At 41.6% G+C, this 19,232-nt stretch overlaps 1 protein-coding gene across 4 annotated transcripts in view; it reads right to left on the bottom strand.

The window, feature by feature from the left end:
- mettl13 (methyltransferase 13, eEF1A lysine and N-terminal methyltransferase) overlaps nucleotides 1-19,232 on the bottom strand; it is a 49,552-nt gene that overhangs the window by 18,947 nt on the left and 11,373 nt on the right. For all 4 annotated transcript variants that reach the window (XM_059984824.1, XM_059984826.1, XM_059984823.1 and 1 more), the window contains exons 4-8: nucleotides 11,205-11,404; nucleotides 8,042-8,237; nucleotides 6,623-6,802; nucleotides 3,699-3,911; nucleotides 849-980 (exon numbers count right to left, since the gene is read on the bottom strand). In XM_059984824.1, the coding sequence (XP_059840807.1) occupies nucleotides 849-980; nucleotides 3,699-3,911; nucleotides 6,623-6,802; nucleotides 8,042-8,237; nucleotides 11,205-11,404 (921 nt within the window). The remainder of the gene's footprint in view (nucleotides 1-848; nucleotides 981-3,698; nucleotides 3,912-6,622; nucleotides 6,803-8,041; nucleotides 8,238-11,204; nucleotides 11,405-19,232) is intronic.

Below are 19,232 nucleotides of genomic sequence, written 5' to 3'. Positions count from 1 at the left end.
TATTAGATGCAAGCAATTTTACTGACATGGTGTGCACATCCAGAAATAATTGTTTTCCAATTTTCTGCTGCAAATTTTGTTCAGCAGAACATATTTTGCAAGGAAGAGAAATAATATGGAGAAAAAGTGAGAAAAAAGACAACACCAAAGCTACATGATCTCCTTGTAAGCTGTACTGCCCCAAGGTCCTCCAATCACACAAGTCTTACATTACACAAATTTAAATGTAAAAACACAGAAAATAGAAGAAAAGGCTGTTTGTTGGCTCTTCAAACCAATAGTAATGGCCATTCACTTATCCCTACACCATATCCCCACTCTTTCTCCAGACCCATGAATTCATTTTGTTTCTAGAAAGATGGGAACCTTCCATTTAGATAGGAACGAGTACATCCAACAAACGTGATTAAGCAAAAGCACAGAACTTGGTGTAAGTTCCATCCGCACAACAGTGACGCACCTGCTTAGGGTAAGTATTCAATGTAAATGCAGGGCTTGAAGACAAAATCTTGCAGCCTGTTGGCAAGAAAGTTAGAACCGACTACACCTGATAGAAGCAATATTTTAACTATGCAGAATGTTATGACAAATATAGTGGATCTTCAGAAACCTAACACACTTTCTTAAAAACAAAAAAGATAAGCTGCATTCCTCCTTTAAATGCAGGGAACAAAACCTTGCACAAATAACATTTTGCATAACTTGTAGGCGATGAACTCTTATCTGATAACTTGCAGGCACAGATTATCGTTGTCTAACAATGATAGTCGACAGTCTGTTCTGTAGGACAGATGCAGTTAACTATGACTCTGATTTATAAAATATTGCAAAAGGAAAAGATGATTCACCTCGGGGTGCCAAAAGACTTTGTACTTTCTGGAGAAATGCCCGGTCTACAAAAGCTGATGGAGGACAGTTCATTCCCAGGGTAGCGTCTTTACTATCCACGTCAAACATGATAACATCATAGGAGCCACTCCCTGCAGTAATGAAAACAAAATCATTTTATTCCACACATCTGTTCTACTTGAACCCCTAAATCAAAATCTGTAGGTTGAACAGGGGAGAACTAGTGACTGAACTAAAGATGTAATTCTGACCTAGTACAGCCACTGACTTGCAGAACCAGACAGCCATCCATCCTGACCCCAGGTGGAATTTTCACCTTCTTCCTGTCACCATGCACGTCCTTCTACATCCCAAAGGCAGGCAGGATATTTGGTCAATCAGCCACTCCAAGTTGCCTCTCAATGTCCAACCCTATGACCTCGTTGTGAGAGGTAGAAACGTGTAAGGCTGGCCAGCAGGGCTCTGGTGAAGTTCTACAGGCCAATCCCCTGTACAGTGAATGCAACAGATTGCAGAAGCATTGATTCATTCCAACTGTACCATCGATGTCAGTGCCCCATGCTCCAACTTGGGAGCTAAGGGCCCCAAATGAAAAAGAAGCCAGTCCAAGTTGCCCCGGTGCCAGAGCTGAAGAGAACTGAAGAGAATGTGGGAGAATAAAAAAGTGCCAGAGCAGTGCAAACAGATGTTTGATAGTTGGTATACAGTAGATTCGGTGAGCTGAAGGGCCTGGTTCCAAACTGTCCTTCTCCATGACTCTATAAACTGCTGTGATGAATACAATCTGGTAGATGGACAGCTATCAAAAGTAAGCACGAAGAATAACACACACAGCAAATTTCCCCTTTCGTGCCAACTTAGTATTGTGGAGGTTGCAATCACCACAACAAACACCAAATTATTCTGTTCATGACTGAAAATGCACTATTATACCCAATCCCAACAAAGATGTCAAGGAAATTTCTTGACACAGTTTATGAAAGAGACTACAGTATGCTCATTAAGGAATTGAAAGAATTTAGAATGGAAGACTGGGTTGCCCAACTCAGTTAATTTTCCATTTCAAACAGGCGTAAAAGATATCTAGGATATTAGTCGACTTTGACAAATGAATCCCCAGGGACAAAGAGAAAAACTGCACTCATTTGAAATGTACGTCAGAGCCAACAACATGCAAGAAAATCTTTGATCTACAATTATTTCCCTGTTTAGTACACAGTGACAGTGTACATCTTAAAAGAATGTGGAAAGCAGCAAAATTTTCCATTACATGTCACCCTCCTAGAATCGGGATCTTCAACTAAAAATAAATTAAATGGAATAAAAGCTGAAGTGCATTTCACCGTCAGCGGAGTAAACACCGTGGAATGAATTAAATCCCGGAAGCAGGACAAGTTTTCCTTGAGTCCTGTTAAATTTAATAAGACAATCTAAGCTACGATTTTTGTCTCTGCTTCCTGGCCACAGCCTGTCATATTGAAAGACTCACAAGCTATCAGGTTATTAGCAATGAAGCTGGTGGCGGTGGCTTCATCCGTGAACCTGGATGGGATCTGCCCCTTGATTCAACAGACCTTGTTCTAAGAGACAAGTTTCATTGCTGGAGTAGATGGGAAGATACATGAAGTGCACACTTGCTTACAAACAATTAACTTACATCCTATTCAGTATTGTTGGATGTGACGATATAGATAAACACTAGTAAGCCAGCCGCCTGGTGCCAGAGCAGGAGATTTTCCAGACCATCAGATGTTATTTTGTTAATATTCCAAACTTTTTTCAATTCAATTTTATAAAATGATGTTGCATGGTGACACTTCAGTGTGCAAATCAAGCATTAAGGCAGTCCAAGAGAAAATAAAGAAAATCAGATGTTTTTAATGGGATTACAGGAATCAGCGCACGAGCTGGTGGAAGGGGATGCAGAAACCAAAGGTGGGGTGAGCAGACACTGTACACACCACCTGGTGAGCCAGATGCTAAAGCATCGGTTTTCTAAATAGTTTGTTAGCTGGTTACTTATTACAGTACAAGAACTAGCATTTGTAAAGAACACCCCCACCAACACTGTGAAAGTCAGCAGACCTTATATTTCATAATTCAGCTGAGGGTTAAATAAACCCAAGAACTTCATCAAACAACTCAAAAATAGTACCTGAGGATTTTGTTTACATTCACTTGAGATTGTAGGTGGGGCCCTGCTTAATAATTTTCAGTACAGCTTAACACAGTCCCTCAGTACTGCTTTGGCATGTCAGCCTAAACTTTAGTGTTCAAGTCCCCAGACCAGGATCTGAAATACAGGGTCTTCTGACTGGAAATGCAAGCTATTGACTGGGCCACACTTGACAAAAATGATGGCTAAGTGAGGTAGCCCTGCTACATTACAAAATCTGGAAGATCAATCAACCTCCAGCAGCTGGCTGGTGGACCCCAGCACCCTGACTCCATGACAACTCAAAGCTGGATCCCAATTTCTAAATATTTTTACATTTTGCCTGACAAAAATCCTCCCAGTCTGGGCATCATAATCCTTAAATAGGGAGGAGTAGAGGATTATCAAATCTTAACAGAAAGTAATTGCACCTAGAAATGTGATAATAAAGAAATCCCTGCGATGTTGATCAAAGTAGACTGCTGCTCCAATACAGTACTGAGGGAGTGTTGCACTGTATTCCAGAAGAGATGCAAGTGCCGACATACTCTCAAATGCTCAACTATTAATAGTTATTAATAGCATTTTTAAAGAAGATTCAGAAAAATTACATAAACATTAACAAGATGGATGAAAAATATTGAGAAAGGAATAAATTGCTGCTTTGTAAATATTGGCAATCTACGTTTCTTACCTTCATCTGCAAGCGTACGTATATAATGCAAGCCGTCTGCCAGAATCACCTTCATCCGATTGTCCTGAGAAAATTCAAACCACCTAGTCGCGACCTCCAACATCTCAGGATCAATTTCGATGGCATCAATGCTCGATTGGGAAAAGAAGTCGTGAATAAACAATGGAAGGCTCCCACCGCCAAGGCCAATCACCAGCAGAGATACTGCAGCATCTGAAGCGGGTTAAGAGTGAAGACTGGGCATCGACATAATGTCACACAATGAAGCAAGCACATTTTAGACCAAGATCAAAATTGTATCACTCCAAGGAGAAACATTTCTATGCCATTTATCTCTTTTTATTATGAAAATTAGATAACACCCATAGCTGCTTATATTTGCATCGGTTCTTCAATATAACAGGGACTTAATAGTCAGAGGGAGAGGAAACTAAAGAGCCACATTAAGTTCATGCAACTTAAACTCATTTCTAAAGCAGAGCAAAATCACGTCTGACAAAGTTACAGGCCCTGCAGCATTGTGGCCACATCTCAAACAATCTACTGAAAACACTAACAACTCAGCAAGGTCTCTGCAGCTGTAGCATTCTACCAACACTGGCACTTCAAAGCAACTGGGAATGACAGCCCTTCAGAGACTCCTGACAGACCAATGGGCAATAGAGTGCCGTAGCACATTTAGACTTTCACTATTCTTTAAGCTTAACAGGCTGTTTATAGCGCGAGTGCAAGGAAATTCATACAACTGGAGTTAGTTTCTAAATGAAAAGAGCAAAATCATAAATTATGCGTGGCCAGGATTCCAAAATTCCCCTCCTTTATCACCCAGGCACAAGCAATTCAGTGCTGACGAGCAGTATCTCCTTAACAAGGGTAATGATTGCAGCTGTCAACATCATGCATTCTGAAAATAAATAGAGAAACACAGCAGACTGGCCTAAGGGAAATGAATAAACACTTCTTTCCTGTCTCGCTTCTATCATGAGGCCTTCCAGCCACCTACTTATTATTGGTTATTAAGAATTAAATAAAAAAATCTGCTGCTGCTGGAAAGCTGAAAGAGCTCTTACAGATGCCATTGGACCTGAAATGTTAACATTTGTACCTCTTCCCACAGATGCTGCCTGACATGTGAATAGTTCTAGCGTTTTTTTGCTTTCTGGTTATGTTCTGGCCTCCAGACCAGTAATCTAGTGACACTATCACCAAAGGTAATGGTAAAAGAGCATTCACCCCTAAATGCAAGGAACAATTTGTCTAAGCAGTTTTTGCTGGTGCCATATATCTGTTTTGCCCTTATTCCTTATCATTTGATAACAAAATACCCACTTTCACTTTATAGCTCTGCAATTTAAAGTAAAAGATGTTTCAGGGTATCACCACATTGTGTACATAAACATTATTTTCCAATATAGAAGACACAATGTAAAACTAACACATCAGGCAAGCACTTGGTAAATTATTAACGTGCCAAAGAAAAAATCAGGAGACAACCTCAGGTGTTGCATCATCGTGAAACAGGACTCCTATTTCCAATTACAAACAAGAAAAAAAACCTGCAGATGCTGGAAATCCTAGCAACAGACACAAAATGCTAGAGGAACTCAGCAGGCCAGGCAGCATCTATAGAAAAAAGTACAGTCGATGTTTTGGGCCAAAACCCTTCGGCAGGACTGGAGAAAAAAAGCTGGGGAGTAGATTTAAAAGGTGGGGGGAGGGGAGAAACTCCAGGTGATAGGTGAAGCCTGGGGGGGGGGGGGAGGGGGGGGAGGGATAAAGTAAAGAGCTGGGAAGTTGATTGGTGAAAGCCATGGAAGGAAGAAAAGGTGGGGGGAGCACCAGAGGGAGGCGATGGGTGGGCAAGGAGATAATGAGAAGTGTCTGTTCCTTCTAACTCCATCTTCTTTCTATCACTCTCATTTACTGATTCTTTCACCTCACCATAACCAACCATTTCCTAAATTAACTCTGTCCAGAAAAGAAAAGCCTGGACATCTGTATCAGCATCTCATCTCCTTAAACCTCCCTTTAAAACCATATTGACCAAGTTACAAATTATGAAGAAAGCATAGCAGCACCTCTGCTTCCTTACGAGTTGGCAATAATTTGGCATGGCATCTAAAACTTCGACAAACTTCTATAGATATTCAGCGGAGAGTATATTGACTGGCTGCATCACAGCCTGGTATGGAAACACCATTCCCATTGAATGGAAAATCCTACAAAAAGTAGTGGATATGGCCCAGCCCATCAGAGGTAAAGCCCTCTGCACCATTAAGTACATCTACATGAAATGCTGTTGCATGAAAGTAGCATCCATCGTCAGGGACCCCCACCACCCAGGACATGCTCTCTCATCGCTGCTGTCATCGGGAAGAAGGTACAGAAGCCTCAGGACTCTCAACACCAGGTTCAAGAATAGTTATTACCCCTCAACCATCAGGCTTCTTGAACCAAAGGAGATAACTTCACTCACCTTCATTTGCCCCATCATTGAAATGTTCCCACAACCTTTTGACTCACTTTGAACAACTCTTCCTCATGTTCTCGATATTTATTGTTTACTTATTATTATTTCTTCCTTTTATTATTATTATTTCACTATTTGTTGTCTTTTGCACTGGTTGAACTACCAAGTTGATGCAGTCCTTCATTAATTCTGTTATGGTTATTATTCCATTACGGATTTATTGAGTATGCCCACAAGAAAATGAATTTCAGGGCAGAATATGGTGACATATAAGTATTTCGAATATAAATTTGTTTTGAACTTTGAAATGTTTGACCATTCTTGTGATTGGTTCAGTGCTAATGTTGGCCCAATTATGCACTTCCAAAGCACTTAGGGTCATTTCACTACACTAAGGACACAATATAAATATTTACTGAACACTTACCCAATCCTTTCCATTTTCCTTTCTTACCTGCAAGAAAACCACCTTCATTACTTAGTAAAGCCAAGCCAGCAATCATGGCTCGATGGTGATTGCAGCAGAGGTAGCTTTTGTCTATAGCCTGACCAAGCTTTGGACTCGAATTGCTCTCATCTTCCAAGCACGACTGCCCTTTCCTCTTGTCTTTTTTTTTCTTTTTATGTTTTGAAACTATTTGAGGAAAACAAAATAATATGAAGAAATATTCAACACTCACCTTCAAGTGCTAATTAAGAAAGCAAATGTACGCAGTAACTTCTTTCGTGTTACTTTTCTTCTCATCCTTCCTGTAGGTGGGTGGGTTTTTAGCTCGAGGAGTTAAATTTAATGCAAGATTTTGAGTATGCGATATTAGTTATCATCAAAATGAGAGCCCAGTGTTGATGAGGTGGCAACACTGACACTGCACAACACAGTCTGCTATTAAAAGGAAAACTGAAAATAAACTAGAGAGAACGCTCAGCTTTATCCATAAAATATGCAGCGAAAATGTAAATACTTGGTCAAAGAATTTGTTCTGAATTTGTCACCATTAGTTTGCAAAGCAGTCATGAGGATGGCTGCATTACTATTTCATATCAGCAAAATTGGAGATATGGAATAAAATTTGCTCTTATGCAATTCATGCAGCAGGAAAAAAAGACACACACAAAGTGCCTTTCACAAACTCCACTGGTTTACCACGGGTAACGTCCGTCTGGCTGCCAGGTCTCAGTGAGAAGCCACCTGAGGAATGTATCAAGTGAATTGGCTAGCCTTGGGGTTAGGCATGTGTTTATGCAGGGGTTCCTGTGAAAACTATTCTGCTTCTCACATGAACTTCGTCAATTGTTTGTATTTAATATGATCACTCACCTACATTTTGCATATAGAGTATATTTTTCATATTTCTTACAGCACAGGAGACCATGCAGCCCAGAGTCTATATCAACCCTCAGACCATTTCCATTCCCCACTTATTCCCCACAACCCATCCACTGCATCCCACCCCAATTCTCCCAAAATCCAAGTGCATTGGGGTAACATATGACCAACTAACCTATGAAATGGAATAATAATCTAAACTACTACCATTACTTCCTGAAATTCAGTTTTAAAAAAGGTTGGGTGAAGATTCCCACCGGCATTAAAGCTTTTCGTTCATTATGTCAGCACACAGAAAAACCATGCAAACGTTTAATTGCAAAGATAAAAGCAGCGTATATTCAGTATGCAGAACAAATGGACAGCAGCTGTCAATGCTCAATGCACAGTCAAGCAATGAAGCAACAAGTTATTTGACACCCTGGGAAAGAGGAATAATCTTGGATATTTTGCCTTTTCATTTATTCGTTCATGTCGCAGTTTTTCTATGGCTAACAGCACAGCACCAGAGTTTTCTCAGCCTACAGCTAAACATGAAAAGGTTACCTGTCTTGGAAGCATTGTGCAATAATTTACCCTCCGACTGCACCACATTAACGTTGCTGAGGAATATCAGGTGCCGGTAAAAGTTGCCATCCTCTCTCTTTACATCTTCAATGACATACTCGCCACTAATGTCACTCACACCACGATGCTGGATGGTGCGAACCCCAATATCTCCACCGACTGTAAGAAATGGGACCTGCATAACAATGCAGTCATTAGGACAGAAATGCAGACAATCGCACACATGCATTGATCAACAACTCTGCCTTGGCAATCAGAGCTTGAAATCGTCAACCTATCAACCCACTGCACGTGGATAACAGGAAACCACATTGCTAGACATGTAACAAATCCAGGGAATTGGAAGTAATTCAGAAAACGTCTCACTCGGACGGTTGATGGTTGGGTTGAGTTGTTCTCCGATCTTGGCAATTTATTTGCAAACATTTCGTCACCATGTGAGGAGATGTCATCAGTGCACTGCTGGCAGTGGTGTGTACACCGAATGCTTGGCCTTTACATACATATCAATCAGCTGATTGTTTGCCATTTCAGAAACTCAATTGTGATATGGGGAGGAAATCTCGTCGCTGATTGGCTGTGTGGCTGCTGCAAATATTACGTCAGGCAAACCGGAAGAAAATTATCCACGAGGACACATGAACATCAACTGGCTGTAAAGTGGCATGACCAACTCTCCCTAGTCTCTACCCACAAAGATTGAAAGGTACACAAATTTGACTGGGCATCAGTGCAACTCGTGGCACAATCAAACATGTGGCATGCAAGGGATTTCTGAGAAGCATGGTTTTTCCACAAACAATCCTGTAAACAAACACGTAGACCTTGATCCCATTTATGAGGCAAGGCAGGCAAAATTCCTGACAACAACACATGAAGTTTGCCACACAGCCAATCAGCGACAAGATTTCCTTCCCACATTACAATTGAGTTTCTGATACGGCGACCAATCAGCTGATTGATAAGTACATAGAAGCCAAGCATTCGGGGGACATAACATGATCAACAGCATAATGATGACGTCTCCTATGGTGACGAAACGTTTGCAAGTAAATTGCCAAGATCGGAGAACAAGTCAACCCAAGTTCATGGAATGTCCACTGCTGTATACTGATATGAGGGCATGTCTTAAACCTCAGCAGCCTTTACAGGAGACAGCTCAAAAGCTATTAACTGGAAATACTCACCCACCAAAGAAACATGAGGCAATATTCAACCTGTCATAAGTCAGACAACAGTCTGATCAGAACTCTTTGAGAATTAAGTGTCAGGTGGATATGAGACTGCAGAGGCTGGAATCTGAAGCAATGCACAAAAAGCTGGAGAAACTCAGCATGTCACCTAGTATCTTGGGACAGTCTCAAGATTCTCAATCTGAATTGGCGATTGTCCATTACCCTCCACAAATGTTGCCTGGCCTGCTGAGTTCCTTCAGCTTTTTGTGTCTTCCGCCAAATTCCAGGTGTTAAGCTTGGTAGCAACCTCCCTGGAACACCCACAATCAACCTTGATACCTCACACTGAAACAGGAGATGACAGATGTGAATGCAGTTGAGAAATTCAGACAATGTGAACAGTTGCCCTTCTCTCCCTACCCCGCAGTTGTCGCAGGAACTCACAAAATCTTATTGGAAGCTGGGAAATGGCCTTAACCAGAACTCCAACTGATGACTTTGGTCTTTATGTGGATTTAGAAATCTAACAAATTACAGCTAGAATCATAAATATGAGAAAGACTGGATGAACTAGGGTTGTTTCCTTCGGAACAGAGAGACTCAACTGAGGTGTAAAAGGTAACAATAGAACTAGAAAAGTACTTCCGATTTGCCTTGAGAGGCAAAAACCACGGGACATAAATTTCATGTTAGTGGTTGGTAAACTTATTTTACCCAGAGATTGTGGAACTGATTGCCTGAAAGAACAGAAGAAGCAGAAACCTTCATCACATTTAAACTGGACTTGAATGTCAACCCGAAGAGATTTACAAGGGTCACAAGTCTGATTGTGGAAGATGGGATTAGACTGACCAACTCATTTTCAATAAATAAAGGCTCAGAGGGCAAATGTCATAAATTGTTTATGATTCTATTACCCTTTAACATTCAATAGTCTTAAGATATCATTAAATTTCTTCAATTCAGGAGGAAGAAAGAAAATTATTCAAAAAGCATCTTCTGATTACACAGTGCATCAGTCATTTGCCTTCTAGGATGATCAAGATTAGAGACAAGAAATAATTACAGACAAAGTGTCTGGAAATCTTCATATTTCCAGTCAACAAAACAGTGATTATACTATATATTAAGATACTGAGACTTTTAATCACAAAACAGCAGAAAGTATAACCCATAATTTCCATGTTCTGGAGATATAGCAATTTATTTGGAACTGCATTAGAATGTTCTTCATTCACAGACAAAAGATATTTATGTCTCCACTATAAATAGCATTCAAGACCTCACCATACCAAGATACTCCTGTCATTACCATATATGACCACAAGACGGATTATGTAGCAGTGCATAATATATCGGCTATAAATACACCCAGCTTTAAATCTAATGAACTCTTGATTGGGAATCAACTACAATTCACTGCTCTAATCTTGGGATAAAAGGATTTGGGTTTTAAACTACACTCAATTTATCTTTGTGCAACTTTTCACTCATCAAAACAAAACCCAGGCCATGGTTGTAGTTCTGATTTTTAGTTTTACAAAAGATTATTTCTAACATCTTTGAACCCGACAAGGAAAGGAACTGGGAGGAAACACTGGCTAAGAGGAAGAGAAGTGATTTAATAATCTCAAAAATCAGTAACTTTAAAAGAAAACTTTGCTGAACTCAAAGCAATCAAGATGAAAACAAATTGGCATGTCTTCCAAAAAGATGAAAAAATTGTCAATAACTAACTTCTAGGATAAGATGAATTACTCCACCTCTCAAATAGGCAAACCAGCCAGAAGAGCAAATCAGAGCCCTCCATTCACTGACCGTGTACTTAACAAATTATTTCACTGAACCTTGCTCCTTTTCCCCTCAAGCTCAAAGCTAGTTACCAGCAAAGACGACAATCAAGGAGTAGCTGCATCTCAGAAGCATCAGACCTGGAACTTGAACAACATATTGCAGGAAGTAGTTACCTGTTGACCTGGCGGAAGTCCAGAAGGAGCGAACTCCATCACCTTCCCCGAAAGCTCCTCCTGAATGGCATCCATGCTCTGGTAGAGTTGGTCACGGTGCAATGCCACCACCAACAGACGCTTGAACGCAGCAGTTTTGCCAAGCTGTCTCCGACCTTCATCAGTTCCAAAGATCCATTCAGTCTCTCTGCCCTGTGGAACTACAAGGAAGCTATGTTAAACCAGTGCTGAATGTCCTCAGTGGGTAACTTCCCCTCATCCACTGCAAACCCTACAACAGCCACACAGAAGGCACTTAATATACTGCATGAGTGACTGGACTACAGGTTTCAACAAGACAGTTTTTTACTGCTGGACCAAAGATAGTCCTGGAGTAGGGAGAATTTGGGGTTCACACACTTTAACTATGTTGGAAATTCAAACCTGACTTCAGCAGTTAACGTTGAGGACACAGCCTTTGAAATCACACTTGGCCTCATCCATTTGAACCACAGAGGTTCAGAGAATGTCTTTGCTCCTTGGTCTGGGTCAATCTACTTATTATCCAATAACTTGTTACACAAGTTCCTGGGACATATACAATCAGGAGAGGCACACATAGGATTTTATCTATCACCCTTAAGGACCAAGGCTACATTTTGTACTTAGACCATAATGTATAGGAGACTAATTAGGCCACTCGGCCCATCCAGTCTGCTCTGCCATTCCATCATGCCTGATTATTGTTCCTCATCCCATTCTCCTGCCTTTTCCCCGTAACCTTTGACGCCCTAATTAGCTAAGAACATATCAACCTCTGCTTTAATTATAACAATGACTTTGCCTCCACAACAGTCCATGACAATGAATTCCACAGATTCACTACCCTCTTGCTGAAGCAATTCCCTCTCATCTCTGTTCTAAATGGACGTCCCTCTATTCTGTTTCAATGAGATCACCCCTCATTTTTAAAGAAAACAGTGAGTACAGGCCTGGAGCTATCAAACATGCCTTCGAAGTTAACCCTTTCATTGCTGGAATCATTCCCGAGTGCCAGGGCACCTTTTCATAGATAAATGGCTCACAATACTTCCAAGTGCAGTCCGACCAATGCCTCATAAAGCGTCAGCATCACATTTTCCCTCTTGTATTTGAGTCCTCTCAAAACGAATGCTAACATTTCATTTGCCTTCTATACCACCAACTCAACCAGCACGTTAACCTTTAGGGAATCCTGCACAAGGATTCCCAAATCTCCTTGAACCTCTGAATTTTGAATTTTCTTCCTGTACAGAAAATAGGCTACACCTTCATCCCTTCTGTTAAAGTGCATGACCATCTTCTTCCCTACACTATATTCATCTGTCACTTTTTTGTCCATTTTCCCAATCTGTCCAAGTCCTTCTGCAGACTACCTGCTTCCTCAGTACTGCCTATCCCTCCACCTATCTTTATAACATCTGCAAACTTGGTCACAAAACCATCAATTCTCTCATCCAAATTGTCAACATATTAAAGTGAAAAGAAGCGGTCCTATTACTAACCCCTGTAGAACATTACTTGTCACTACTAGCCAACCTGAATTAGCCCCCTTTCTCAGAATCTTTGCTTCCTGCCAATCAGCCAATCTTCTATCCATGTTAGTATCTTTCCAGTAATACCATAGGCTCTTATCTTGTTAAGCAGCCTCATGTGTGGCACCTTGTCAAAGGTCTTCTGAAAATTCAGGTAAACAACATCCATTAACTCTTGTCTATTCTGCCTAGTTATTTCCTCAAAAAATTCCAAAAAATTTGTCAGAGAAGATTTCCCCTTAATGAAACCATGCTGACATCACTATCAGGATAATTAGCCCATATTTTTTTTTCCTCTCCCTTTCTCATTTCTTAAAAAGTAGAGTGACATTTGCAATTTCCCAGTCCTCCCGGACCACTGCAGAATCCAACGATTCTTAAGAATTCATTACTAACACCTTCACAATCTCTTCAGCTACCTCTTTCAGGACCCCAGCGTGTAGTCCATCAACTTATCTACCTTCAGACATTTCAGCTTCCCCAAGAACCTTCTCCTTAGTAATAGTAACTACACTCACTTCTGCCCCGACACTCTTGAATATTAAGCACTCTCCCATCGGCTTCCACAGCGAAGACTGACGCAAAATGCTTATTAAGTTCATCCACCTTTTCTTTGTTCCCCCAATACTACCACTTCAGCGTAATTTTCCAGTAGAACCATATCCGCTCTTGCCTCTCTTTTATACATTATATACCTGAAAATAAACTTCAGTATTCTCTTTGATATTATTAGCTAGCTTACCTTCATACTTCGTCTTTTCTCTCCTTTTTGTTGCCTTCTGTTTAAAATCTTCTAACTTCCTACTAATTTTTGCTATATTCTACGCCCTCTCCTTTGCTTTTATGCTGTCATTGACTTCCCCTGTCAGCCACAGTTGCTTTATACTCCCATTAGAATACTTCATCTTTGTGATTAATTTATCCTGCGCCCTAAAATTGCCCCCAGAAACTCCAGCCATTGCTGTTCTACAGACATCCTGCTAGTATCCTCTTCTGATTAACTGGACAGCAAAGACACATACATCAGGATCCCTTACAGCTCGGCATTTAACACCATCATCCCCACTGAACGAATCAGTGAACTCCAAGACCTGGGTCTCAATACTCCCTTGTGCAATTCGATCCTGGATTACCTCACTTGTAGACCCCAGTCAGTTCTGATTGGCAACAACATCTCCTCCATAATCTCCATCGGCACAGCAGCACCACAAAGATGTGTAGTTAGCCCCCTGCTCTGCTCACTTTACACCTATGACTGGTTAAGCAGAGCTCCAACACCACCTACAAGTTTGCTGATGACACCACAGCTGTGGGCTGAATCAAAGGTGATGATGAATCAGCATACAGAAGGGAGATTGAAAATTTGGCTGAGTAGTGTAATAACAACCTCTCACTCAATGTCAAAAGACCAAGGGATTGGTTGTAGACTTCAGGAGAGGGAAACCAGAGGTCTATGAGCCAATAACCATCAGAAGAGGAAAGGGTCAGTAACTTCAAATTCCTGGATGTCACTATCTCAGAGGACATTTCCTGGACTCACCCTATAAATATAACTGTGAAGAAAGCTCGATACTTCCTCAGGAGTCTGCAGATTTTCTGCAAGTCATCAGAAGTCTAAGAAAACCTCAATAAATGCGTGCTTACTGGCTGCATTACAATCTGGTATAGGAAGACCAATGCCTTTGAATGGAAAATCCTACAAAGGACAGTGGATTTGGCCCAGTACATCACAGGTTAAACCCTCCAAACCATTGAGTACATCTACATGAAACATTGCCGTAGAAAAGCAGCATCCATCATCAAAGATCTTCACCACCCAGGCCGTGCTCTTTTCTCAGTGCTGCCATTAGGTAGAAGGTACAAGTGCCCCAGCACTCATACTAGAAGGTTCAAGACAGTTACTACACTCATTTAAGGACTCTTCTATCTTGTTATTTGATGCTCTTTATTTATTGCTATTTACTTATTATCTGCATTTGCAGAGTTTGTTTACACTTTACAGTTCCTGATGTTTACAGTTTACAGATCCCATTTATAGTTTTGCTAAGATTTGCTAAGTACGCCCGCAGAAAAAGAATCTCAGCTTTGTACGTGGTGGCATGTATGTACTCTTGATAATAAATTTATAGTTTTGCTAAGATTTGCTAAGTACGCCCGCAGAAAAAGAATCTCAGCTTTGTACGTGGTGGCATGTATGTACTCTTGATAATAAATTTTACTCTGAATTTTGGCCAGCTCATCTCTCACACCCTTGTAATTCCCTTTACCATACTATAATAACGATGCATCTGATTTAGCCTCTCCCTCTCAAAATGTAAGGTGAATTCTACCTTATTAAGGTCAAACAAGGGTTCCTTTACCTTACGCTCCCAAGTCAAATCTGGTTCATTACACAACACCCAGTCCAAAATTGCCTTTCTCCTGTTGGGCTCAACCACAAGCTGCTCTAGAAAGCCACCTCATGTGCATTCTACAAATTCCCTCTCTTGGGATACACTACCAACCTAATTTTCCCAATCCACCTGCAAACTGACCATCGTAACATTGCCCTTATTACATGCCTTTCATATTTCCCATTGAAATTTATATCCCACATCCTGGCTACTATTCGGAGGCTTGTATATAACTCTCATCAGGGTCTTCTTACCTTTGCAGTTTATAATTCTAGCTACAAAGTTTCTACATCTTCTGATCCCAACTTTCTAAAGATTTAATTTCATTTTTCACCAACAGAGCTGTTCCACCCCCTCTGCCTGTTCTTTCAAAGCAATGCATATCTTTGGATGTTCAGCTCACAATTATGATCTTCTTTCAGCCATAACAGTGATGCCCACAACATCAAACCTAACAATGTCTAACTGCACTATAAGATATTTACTTTATTCTGTATACCCTACATTCAAAAATAACATCTTCATCCTGTATTCATCACCCTTTTCAATTCTGCCCCCATGTTACACTTCAACTCATCCTACTGACTGCAATATTTCCCTATCATCCGCCTGTCCTTCCCACTACACACTGTATCTACTTGTATACCAACTGCCCCAGCCTTAAACCGATCACTCCAGTTCCCAGAACCCTGCCAAATTAGTTTAAACCCTCTCCACCAGCTCTAGCAAACCTGCCTGCAAGGATATTGGTCCCCCTCGAGTTCAGGTATAACGCATCCCTTTTGTACAGGTTATACCTTCCCCAGAAGAAATCCCAATGATCCAGAAATCTGCATCCCTGCACCACTTCCTCAGCTCCTCATTCATTTGTACTATCAACCTATCCCTGTTCTGACTAGCACATGGTACTGGGAGTAATCGAGAGATTACTACTTGGGAGGACCTGCTCTTCAACCTCTTCTCTAACTCCCTATACTAACTGCACAGGACCTCCTCCCCCTTTCTACCCATGTCATTGGTGTCAATGTACACCACGACCTCTGGCTACTCACACTCGCTCTTGAGAATCTTCTGCAGCTGCTCTGAGACATCCTGGACCCTTGCACCTGTAAGGCAATACACCACCCGAGCTTCTGTTTTGCGGCCACAGAATCTCTTGTCCATCCCCCAAACTATCAAGTCTCCTTTCACTTCCGCTCTGCCAACTTTACCCTTCCCTGCTGAATCTCAGAGCTGGGTTGGAGCTCGAGTCTCCAACCCTGGAGTTCTCAGGGTTGTAGAATCAAGAGCAATACAGCATAGATACAGGGTTTTCAGACCAATGAGTCCATGCCAAACACAGTGACCATCTACCTACTCCCAATTTCCAGCATTCAACCGTATCATTCTAAGCCTGCCCCTCCTGTACCTACAACTGCTTAGTTTTTGATTTGATTATACTTGCCTCAACCTCTTCTTCTGGAAGTTTATTCCGTTAATTCATCACGCTCTGTGTGAAAAATTTATCCCTCAAGTCCCTTGTAAACCTTTCCCCTTTCATTCTAAAGCTATACCTGATAATTTTGGACTCCCCTACCCTGTTAAAAGTTTGTCAAAGCTTTAGATGACATGCCAAATCTTCACGAACTTCTAAGTAAGCAGAGGCTCTGCTGTGCTTTCATTATAATGGCACTTACTTGCTGGACTCAGGACAGATACTACGAAACGATCACACCAACAAACTTAAAATTGCCGACCCTCTCCACCTCCATCAACCAAGGAGGACTGGCTTCCTCCTCCTGAAGTCAATAATCAACTTGGTCATGAGTAAAAGGTTGTTGTTGTGGAACCACTCAGCCAGATTTTCAATCTCCCCCCCCCATATCCTGATTTGTCCAACGACAGTGGTGCCATTAGCAAAATTAAATATGGCACTGGAACTGTGCTTAGCTTCACAATCATAAGTAGAAAATGAGTTGAGTAGGGGCTAAGCACACAGCCACACAGTGCACCTGTGCGAATGAAAATTATGCAGGAAATGGTTTTGCCAATATAAACTGACGGATCTGTAAGTGAGGAAATCAGGGATCCAATTGCACAAGGAGGTATTGAGGCCAAATGAAGCTTACTGAAGTTTTGAAAGGATGATAGCATTGAAAGCTAAGTAGTTGATGAAGAGCATCCTGATAAATGCACCTTCGCAGTCCAGATCGCTCAGGGTTGAGTGAAGAGCCAACAAAATGGCATCTGCTGTTGACTTGTGGCGCCAGATTCAAGTCACTTCTCAGGCAGGAGTTGGTACGCTTCCTCACCAACCTCTCAAAGAACTTCATCAGTGTTATTGTCACCGGATGATAGTCTTTGAGGCAGGTCACCACATTCTTCTTAGGCACCCGTATAATTGCAACCTGCTCGAAGCAGGTGGGTACCTCAGACTGCCAAAGCGAGATGTTAAAGATATCGGTAAACACTCCAGCCAGTTGATCAGCACCGGTCCATCTTGCCTATGCTTCTCATAATTTGAAACATTCCAAGGAATCAAAACTCAGCCTGGCCAGCCTCTCCTTAAACTCAGGCAATCTAGTCCAACAACATCCTTGCAGATGTCTTCCAATTAACCACATTTTTCCTGGAACAGTGACCAGCGCGTAGGTTTAAAGTGAGAAGGAAAAATTCAATCAAAACTTGAGGGGCAACAAAAAGGTGGCATGTAGTGTGTGGAATTAGCTGCCATCAAAAGTGACTGACTCAGGTAAAGTAACAACATTTAAAATACAATTGTAAAGATACATGGGTTGCGAAGGTTTAGAGGGTTACGGGCAAATGGGACTAGCTTGGATGGGGAATCTTGGTCAGCATGGGCTGAGGAACACACACAAAATGCTGGAGGAACTCAGCCAGCCAGGCAGCATCAACGGAAAAGAGTAGTCGACATTTAGGGCCGAGACCTTTCAGCAGGACTGGAGTAAAAAAGATGAGGAGTAGAGTTAAAAGGTGGGGGAGGGGAGGGGAGGGAGAAAGACAAGGTGAGAGGTGACACTGGGCGGTGGAGGGGTGAAGCTGGGAAGTTGATTGGTGAAAGAGAGACAGGGCTAGAGAAGGTAGAATCTAACAGGAGAGGACAGGAGGCCATGGAAGAATGAAAAGGAAGGGAGAGCGATGGGCAGGCAAGGAGATAAGGTTTGAGAGGGAAAAGGGAATGGGGAATGGTGAAGAACATGCTTCTGCTCTGCATCACTCTAGGTTGGCCATTCAACAGTACTTGACACTACGTCAGACATTAGAGCAGGTAAGAGGGGAAAAAAAAATTCAGCAACATCTGAGAAAGGGTGTTAGAAAGCAAACATTTCCAGACGAAATGACTTTTCGCTCAGATTCATTTTGGGAACCTGGGCACCAGGGACATTCACTGCCCTCCCCTGAAGATAATGATGAGCAACCTTCAGGAACTGAGAGGTACAACACGAAGCAGGTCCACACAACCACACATTTAAACCAATCCTCCTTTAATCCCCGATTTTTCCCCACATTCTTACCAACTTTCCCCAGACTCTACAATTCACCAAGACACTGGTGGCAATTTGTGGTCAACTAACCAAAAACTTCCATGTCTTTTAAACCGTATCATCCCCAAAGAAACCCCTATAGTTCCGAAGAGAACATATGGACTCCACAGAGGAGCCAGAGATAAGAGTGATGCTGGAGGCAGCAGTGAGAAAGGACCAGGCACCTGCAGACGCTGGTAATTTCCTGCACCTGCTGCTGTTGTCCTTTTCGGTGGTAGAGACTGGTTCTGCAAGCTGCTCCTGGAGGAGCTTGAGTGAGCAACCTTGATGCATTTCATCAACGGTACACACCCCACCCGCTGACTGTAGAGAGAAATGGGTGGTCCAACCACTGAGAAGTAACATCATATAAAGAGAAAGGGATTACAGCTTTCTCAACAATAACTAGACATAAACCTCTTGTGCTGTTGATAGTGATGAATAATACTGATCAATTGATACAATAGCTGAGCACTAACAGATGGAATTTAATTTGAAAAGCAATTGGGAAGCACTAACAAGGGTAGACCAATGGAGAGACCGTAATGAACAAGCTTA

The sequence above is a fragment of the Hypanus sabinus genome, chromosome 11 (assembly GCF_030144855.1).
Source record: "Hypanus sabinus isolate sHypSab1 chromosome 11, sHypSab1.hap1, whole genome shotgun sequence".
Taxonomy (NCBI): domain Eukaryota; kingdom Metazoa; phylum Chordata; class Chondrichthyes; order Myliobatiformes; family Dasyatidae; genus Hypanus; species Hypanus sabinus.
The sequence above is the reverse complement of the archived record's forward strand: the minus strand, read 5'-3'. Positions and strand labels throughout refer to the sequence as shown.